Here is an 8,625-nt window from a genome sequence, read left to right on the forward strand (position 1 = left end):
GGGAAGTAGAGGTTGGCTCTTAGGACGGGACAGGCTAGTGAGGCACTGGGGCTGTAGACAGCTCTTTACCAGGTGGAAGGGAAACATCTCAGTATTTTACAAAGGGTTTGGCAGTCCCAAAGTGTGCCCTGCAGGCCAGCCCAGATGGGCATGAATATTGGGTCTCCCTGTAGTGTTTGGGCTTTCCTACTCAAACCAAAGATAGGGTCTTCATGACACAAGGCAAAAATCAAGGCAAAAATATCTGACTTCAGAGAGACAGAATCTGAGGCCCAGATCCAGCAAATCCAGATCAACCTTCAAGTTCAACAGCTCATTATGATCAGAGCCAGGACTAGCCCCACCCCACCCTGTCTTCCTCCTTCTACTGCCCAGGGAGCCCCTAGGTTCCTAGGGAAAGTGCCAGGAACCAAATGCAGCAACTTGTACTATTAGCAGCAGGACCAGTGCCAGAGACATGAAGACTTAAAAGGAAGCAGGGGGCCAAGGGACACAGGCCCCTCTGTGTGAGTACCAACCTGGTACCTGCTCCAGGGATGAGGACCTCAGAACAGGGAACCTACTTTCCCCCTTTTCCCCTACCCGCCCCGCCCCCCCACCCCCATACCTCGTCTCCACTGTCTGAAGGTAGAAATGCAGCAGGCCCAATTGAGAAACTCTACCCAGGAAGCACAGTGAGGACTGTTATCAGGTGGTTGGGAGGGTCCCCTTCCTGACACTTGTGTAGTCCTAAAAGTCCCTCTTGTTCACTATAAACACCTCCTCCAATTCTAAATACTTCTATACAGCCTCATCTGTAAACCAACCCCAACACACACACTTCATGCCCCTTCCTCACCAGTGTGATAATTCCTGACCACTTGCTTCTTGGCGAAATTCTTTCTTCTCTTAGCTTTGACATAGCCTGCTCTAAAGCAGGCTGCTGTGCCCACCTCTCTGACTGCTCCTCTTGTCTCTATCACTGGTTCCTCTCCCACCACCTTGCTCTCAAAACCTCCCTGGTCTTCCCTAGGGTTAGACGCTTTCATTCAGTGACCTTCAGTTAGGAGTGTGGACCATTAGCACTGAGTGTCCCATTAATTGGAAGACATGTGGCATTTCTGCACCCTGTTCACTAAACACCAGTAGTGACAGTTGGGGATCCCATAATCTCAGCCACCATCACAGTTTTAGCAACCACTTTGTGACCAATGACCTTCAGGCATCACCATCTCCAGCCCCCACCCCTTCCTGGTCTCAGTATCCAAATTTCCTGTGTCCTCCTGCTCACCTCCTCCAGGATATCTGTACCACACCATAGCAGGTCCCTGCTTGAACTTATCATCTCCCTGATCCAACCTGGGTTCCCAAGCACAATAATAACATCCCTCCCCACTCAACACTTGGGTCACAAACCAGGGATTCAGCCATCATTCCTCCTTGCCTCCAGGCCCCTCATCCAATTAGTCACCAGTCCTGGAGATTTCACCTCTTAAAAATCTCAACTTCATCTATTTCTGTCTCCATGGATATTGACCTAATTCAGGTTGCCTTCATCTCTTACCCAAATTCCTGCAACACCCTCCTCAGCGTCCCTCTGCCTCGAGTATGATAGTGCATGGACCCTGGAGTCAGACTGCCTGGATTCCAATCCTGACACTGCCACTTAATACCGGCAACATGGGCAAGGCAAACTAACCTCTCTGGGCCTGCATTTTGCAGTGAGCATAACAGTAGTGCCTTCCTAGAAATGATTGTGAGCATTCTGTTAACACATATAAAGCACCCAGCATGGGCCCAGCACTCAACGTATATTAGCTCTTATTATTAATGTCTCTCTTTCTAATCCACTCTTCATTCAGCAGCCACAGATGTGACCAGGTCATCCTCCTCAGTGGCCTCCCCATCCTCCTCAGGAAAAGCCCCAACACCTGAACAAGACTCCACAGATCTGTCTTCCTTTCATATCATAAATATTCACTCTCTTGAACACACCTGACATCTTGCCTCCAATCCTTTGCTTTATGCTGTTCCCTGTCCCTAAATGCTCTCTCCCCCATCTCTGTCAGTCATCCTGCGTTCTCAAGCACCTGTTCCATCGCTGCCTCCTCCAAGAATCCTCCCCAGAACCCTTCAAGCAGGCGACTCTTGCTCCTATATATGTCCGGTCCATCTTATCCTGGGGGCAAGTATTTGTTCCCGTCTCACTCACTTTAGAATTCTGAGTTCAGCCCAGGTCCTGGCTCCCAGCAAGGGCTCCACAGAAGCCAGCTGAATTGCACTTAGATTTAACTCCTCAGCCCAGAGAGGCCTGGTGTATCCAAATTAGTGCCTAGAACAGTAGTGTGAGGTAAGCTCACCACCCACTTCAGTTCCTGAATTTCCTCCATGAAGGAAATGAAGAACTCCTCTGGGTCTGCGATAGGGCTGGGGGCAGTGTTATATGGAGGGCGGCCAGGCCAGGGGGATCCCCAAGGCAGCTGAGAGCAAGAGGGCTCCAGGCCTTAGCCATAGCCCTGTCCACCATCTCTCTGATGAGGGCTAAAAGCACAACCTGGTGGTCCTAGTGGTCTCAGGGGATCAGAGAAGGTAGGGGAGAGAACAAAACCACATTATCATACCTTCCCTTTCACTGTGGAGTTGGGGTCCTCGTCCCAGCCCTATTCTGTCAGGGTTGGCTACAACTTTGGACCAAAGCTTCCCCTTTCAGGGTCTGGGTCTCCTTCACAAAGGGAAAAACCCTTTCCAGCTGCAACATGTATTAAATGCTGACTCTAGGTGGCCAAGAGGATCAGGAAACAAGAGAACTTGAGGACCATATTATTGCCTGCTCCCCGCTCCTCCCCAACACACACACATGCTGGCCCACAACCAGAGAACAGAAAAGGAGAAAGAGTTTATTGAAAACTATGTACAGTTGGTCCATCCCCTACCACAGGTGGCAATCTGGGCTGGTCTCTCCCATACCTCAGGCAGTATCTTGGTCCCTGATGGTGGAAGCTAGGGCTGAGGTGAGGCCCCAGACTCCCTTGGGAAGCTTGGCAGCCAGAACCCACCACTGATCTTCATCTGTGAATTTACAAATCTAAATGGCCTGTCGGTGGTGGGCAGGGGACAAGGAATGGGTCCATGCCCCAACCTAATCGAAGCCTGGGTAGGGGAACGCTATTCTGAAACTTGGGCTCAAGAGGTCCAGCTAGGCTGTCCGGAAGTCCTGGCTACTCTTCTCACAGGAGGCCTTCCTGGACACGGAGGCAAAGAGCTCCCCTACCACCCTACCCCACCCCATGTGCCAGGCCAGTCTGCCATGAGCTTCATGACAGACTGGGGATATTAGGCACCCTCCCTCCCAACACTGACTCAGGGTCCAGGGCTCCTGGAACACTCCCCAGGCAGAAGACCTGGGGTTGAGAGATAAGTGTTGGGGAAGTCACAGTTTAGGGCCCAGGACCCTCCTAAGGTAGGGGGCAGTTTGGGGAGTCAGGGTGTCCCACTGTAGGAATAATCTGCTTTGTTGTGCATCACCAGCCGGTCATCCACGAAGTAGAAGCTGTCAGACTGTGTCTCATATGGGTGACGAATCATCTCGTTGACTGCAAGAGAGGCCCAGCCAGTTGGGGCAAAGGTCAGGAGCCTGAGCCAGGCCACTGCAGGGCCTTCAGGACTGTGGGACAGGGACAAGCTGAAAAACCTCAAAGAGTTCCCCCAGTCTCTTTGAGACCAAGTTTCCCTATAGGTGACATGAGAATGGTGGCCAGACACAAGAGACCCAGGGTGAGAAGAAAGGGAGTCAGACCCACACTCCCCCCAGCTTGGTGTCTCTGAGTCCCCTCGCCCACAGGACCCTGCCCACTCACTCAGCTCCTCAGAGAGAGGGGGGAAGTCATAGATGTGCTCGCAGGTGTTCTTGCTGCTCGGGATGCAGAAGCCAAAGTGGAAGTCAAAGCTTTTGAGCAGCTGGTTGCGGAAGTAGTGCCTCTCGATCATGCGGAAGTTGTTGACAGGTTTGTCTCCCACTGTGAACTCCACCCTGAATGAAAGAAGGGGTCAGGGCTGAGCTCGGCCTTGAAGTCAACTAGCCAACCAAGCTCAGGATAGAGTGCTCCTAAGAGAGGCTCATTAAGAACTCAGGAAGGGCTCACTCCCACCCTCACCCTCATCCCCAGCCCTCGCCCCCTGGCCCAGTAACTCACGTGGCTCCCACCTGCCTCAGGCGGAGGAAGGCAGGCGTGAACTGGTAGCGGACAAAGCGCCCAGCATTGGGGTCCAGGTCCCGCCGGTTGATGGGCAACCGCTCTGTAATGCACCCCATCTGGGGCTCAGTGGGCTTCAGACTGGGGCCCATGTCCACCCAGTATTTCACCCCAGGGGCCCCATCTCTCAGAATTTTTTAAAACCCCCAGGAGATTCTGATGCACATTGAGGGTTCAGATCTTTAGCCAATTAGTTCCACCTGGGGGCTCTAGGTGGAACTCTAGGTCAGCAGGTCAAAAGTTTCAAATGAGGTTCTCAGAGCCACAGGAGACACAGAGGCCTGGGGTCTCTGGGACTGCAGTTCCCAGGGAGGCCTGCAGAGGGCAGACTGGCAGTAACTGAAAGGACAGGACTATGCTAAAATGTCCAAGCCCAGAAACAGATGGGAAGGAAAAAAAGAGATTCAGCCCCAGGCAGAGGTCCCCCACCCTATTTGGCGACTCCTGGGCATACTGGGGTCCAAACCCCAGCTCTGCTCTGACTCTTCTGAGGCCTGAGGAGTCCCTGGGCAGCCTACTTCACATCTCTCGCCCACCTCCCTCAATGGCCCATGCAGCCACTCACCTGAGGCTGGAGGCTTTTTGATTTCAAAGAGAACAGTGCCTGAATCCATGTCCCGAATCTTGAACCTGACGAAGTCGATCTTGTAGATATTCTCCTCAGGGGAGCAGAGGTAGTCTAGGGGAGACAGGTGGCTGCTGCCAGCTCAGCTTTTGTGGGACCCTGGACTAGCTACTACTTTCTCTGATCCCTAAGGTTACTGCCTTCCAGAAAAAGGATTGAGCCTCTGCCCTGGGGGAACCCCCACAATGTGGGGGAGACATAGCTCTGTCATTGGAATCTAATGGGGGAACAAAAAGTTCCACTTAGTGGCCTCTTGGATCAGGGAGGGACAGGGTTGAGAAGGGCAGAGAACAAAGCCACCTCCCCCACGTTTTCCCTCCTATCCTGGAGTTGAGAGCCCTTAGTATAACTTCTGCTTTGCCAAGGCTGGCTTGTTGACTTTGTGCCAAATAGGTCTGCAATCTACTTGGGAGCTCCCAGTATGAGAGAAGATAGAGTCCCATATTTGGGAACTTCACTCTAAAAAGGGGGTGACACAGCTCAGCCTCAGTAGAGACACAGCTCTTCTCTGAAGGATACCCCCACCCCCACCATATAGCTGCCCCTGGCACTACATCAAGGTATGTTAGACAAGGACTTTCCCTGACCTGGGTATTGCTGGGGCACATGAACAACGCCTTCTCTGTTCCTTCACCAGTCACCTCCTCATAAGCAGCTTATACAAGCCCAGCTCCCTTAAGCAGCTTAGCCAAAGCTCTGCTGACTCAAGCCCAGAGCCTGGACTATTGGGGGAAGGGGGCCACTTTGCTCCCATTCCCTGTTGATCTCCAAATGGGAGGAAGTCTTAGCAAACAGAGGGAACCCCTTCAAAGGTCACATACCCAGCTATGGCTCTGAGCCACTCCCAGAGTGGGGAGGACAGGAAGAGGGTGTGGCAGGTGCAGCAGGGGGTGTGCATGAGGATAAGGGGAGTCCTCAGTGCCCAGAAGATGAACCAGGAACAGTGGCTGACCCTTTCTGATGAAGGTCAAGAATACCAGGGCCTGATCCAACCCTCACTGCTTTTGTAGCAGCAACTGCAAGTTCTCAGGGAGGCCCTGACAATAAATAGGAGGAGCAAAGAGGTGCAGTGAGGGGCTCTGGTGCTGTTGGCCTGAACAGCATGACTTCCTCCCCAGAGAGGCCCGGAAATCACCCTCCAGGCCCCTGGGCCACCTCCTATTCCTCTGGGGCAGGAAGAGGAAGTAAATGTAAAGTCATTCTCTCTTCCCCAAGCCTAGGGCAGCCCCCTCCATGAAGCTCTCCTGGTAGCCACCTGGCACCCTGGGGTCTAGTAGGGACTACACAGGGCTTGGGAAGGGGCTGTCCACCACAGCCTATGGTGGGGAGAAGTCAGGAGGAAAGGAAGTGGGCAGTACCTACCTCACCCTGAACATACCTTACTTTCACTGAAAGTAAGCACTAGACCAAAGAGGTAGAAAGAAGATGCAGTGCACAGGGAGAGGAAGTAGCAGAACTGGGAGCAGGATCTCAGCTTCCTGGAAAGCTCCCTCGTCCCCCATTCTCCAACTTTTTGAGCTTGTTTTCTCATTTGGGAACAACTTCTTGCAGTCTAACCTCACTCAGCCTCTTCTACTGCAAACTCAACCTATCAACCTCTTTATCCTTAGAAGAAATGAGGAATGGGGGATGTCAATGGCTCGGAACACCATAGCCACTACCTCCCTTCTGTCAGGGAAAGACGAGGCCTGGGACCCAGGGTAAGGCCAGAGTAGGGGCAAAGTGGCCTAGGGCTCAGAATACAACTGCTCCCTTCCCCTCAGCCACAAATAGCTTCCTAAGCTGGATTCAGGGCCCAGTAATCCGGGAGGAGCAAACCTCAGACCTATGTGATTAGGGTCAGAAGAGACCAGGAGGTACCAGTGTGGAAAGCCCTGGCATCCTGTTCTCAATTTCTACAAAGGAAAGGGCTCCCATGAAGCCCCTTTCTCTGTTCATCCCCCAGATGACCCATCTCTAAAGGCTATGAATTTCCTCCAAATAAGGAGATAAATGGTGGTATGTGGGCTGGAACGCACCCCCCCGCCGCCACACTCCCATAGTTGCAAAATAAACCCTAAAGTTACCTAGGACCTGGACAGGTCAGCCTGACCTCCAGACATCCTTTAAGGAAGTTCTGCCCCAGAGCTAACCTGAATCCTAAATGCTATTGCCAACTAGTACCAACATCAAAATGGTTCAGGCCCCCTCCATCTACCAGTATCTGCTTGGGCAAGGGCAGCTCAACACTCTGGGGGCCCAGCCAAGAATGGCTGCTTCCTGGCTCAAAGAAGAGGGAGAAGCTGGTCCCCCAGGGACCCAGATGTACAGATGTACAGGCCTAGACCTGCCATCATGGTCCCTTCCACGGGTCTGTCTGGCAGCCCTGGGCTCTGCTGCTCTTGAAGCTCCAGAGCTCAGGTCTACTCCAGCACCTTTAGCTCCACTCCCAACAGAGAGACCTCAAGAGTTGCTCTCACAGAAGGAGCCAGGGCAGGGTTACTGTTGAATGAGGCCAAGGTGGAAGGCCACTGACTCTCTAAACGTCTTCTGTTTTTTGAGGCTCAGCCACCACCTCTGCCGAGACTTTCTAGTCCTTGTTCTCTGACTTTGATGACCCCCTCTCTTGCCCCGAATACCCAGGCAGCAGCCATGAGCAGTGTGTGGGAACTTTGGTAGTACTCATAAAAGAGCCCTATTTACAGAGCATGCACAGCATACCAGGCACTGTGCAAAATCAGAGAATTTATTTTCACAATAGCCCTATAAGGTAGGTGTCATTATCCCCATTTTACACACGAACATGCTCAGAGAAGTGAAGTCACTTGCCCAAGGTCACTCAGCCAATTATACATGGCAAAGCTAGGACTTCAACCTAGGCAGTCCAGCTCAGAAACTGAACTACAGTGGAGACCTCTAGGCTTCCAGGAAGAGGACAGGCCCTAGCCCAGGCTAAGGGAGGCATTAATCCACTCCCCTGAGATGGCCCAGAGCTAACCCAATGAAGCTTCCTGCTCCTTGCTCAAGTCCCTTCCTAGGGAGGACAGCCCCAGACTTCCTGGGGGATCCAAGGTGAGGGCATAAAAGTCAGGGTGACCTAAGGGTCTTCATTGCACCTAAGTAACTCAGCCTCCCCTTAGCCTCCAAGGTGGGGCCTGAGGACAGATTGCACTCAGCCCTCCTCATTATTGCAGAGAAAGACCTCAAAGGGCTCTGAAAACTCCATAGGGAAAGGGTCACAGTTGCAGCTGCTGCCCACCTCCACCACGAGAAAGAGGAATGGATTCCTTAAAAAGGAGTGGGGTGGAAAAAAATCTCTTAAGGGAGAGGAGAGGACACAGGAGATCAGGGGAAGGAGGACATGGAGCCCTCAAGCTTGGAGGAAAAAGGGCAAGAGAAATAGACGAGGGGGTACCCGGTGGGGGAGGGGAGCCGAGGGAGGGCGGGAAAGGGGGCTTCGCGCACCACGAGGGCCCAGTCCCTCCCGCGGGCTGCGCTTCCTCGCCGGTGCTCACCGCCGGTGATCCGCTGCAGCCCCAGCACGTCCTCGGGCCCGATCGGCTGCTTCCTCTGCAATGGCCCCAGCCTGGGCCCCGGGCCTGCCTCCAGTTCCGACTCGGACCCAGACTCGGATTCCGCCTGCGGGTCCAGCTTGGGCTCCACGCTCTGGCCCGAGGCCCCTGGAGCGGGCTCCGCCCCTGTTCCAGCCCCGCCGCCACCCTTCTTCACCTTCATGGCCTCACCGGGCCGCGGCTCGCTTGCTGCCGCCGCGGTTGCCAGCTCCGGCTG

General features: G+C 53.5%; 1 protein-coding gene across 1 annotated transcript; it reads right to left on the minus strand.

Annotated features, from left to right (window-relative positions):
- Positions 1–2,855: 2,855 nt before the first annotated feature.
- On the minus strand, positions 2,856–8,619 carry UNC119 (unc-119 lipid binding chaperone). Its single transcript, XM_006925002.3, has 5 exons — positions 8,352–8,619; positions 4,798–4,911; positions 4,173–4,275; positions 3,837–4,009; positions 2,856–3,572 (listed from the first exon to the last, which is right to left on the minus strand). Exons 1-5 carry the CDS (start codon positions 8,569–8,571, stop codon positions 3,460–3,462), a joined length of 723 nt encoding a protein of 240 aa, XP_006925064.1. The 5' UTR covers positions 8,572–8,619; the 3' UTR covers positions 2,856–3,459.
- Positions 8,620–8,625: the final 6 nt, after the last annotated feature.

The sequence above is a fragment of the Pteropus alecto genome, unplaced genomic scaffold, assembly GCF_000325575.1.
Source record: "Pteropus alecto unplaced genomic scaffold, ASM32557v1 scaffold98, whole genome shotgun sequence".
Taxonomy (NCBI): Eukaryota; Metazoa; Chordata; class Mammalia; order Chiroptera; family Pteropodidae; genus Pteropus; species Pteropus alecto.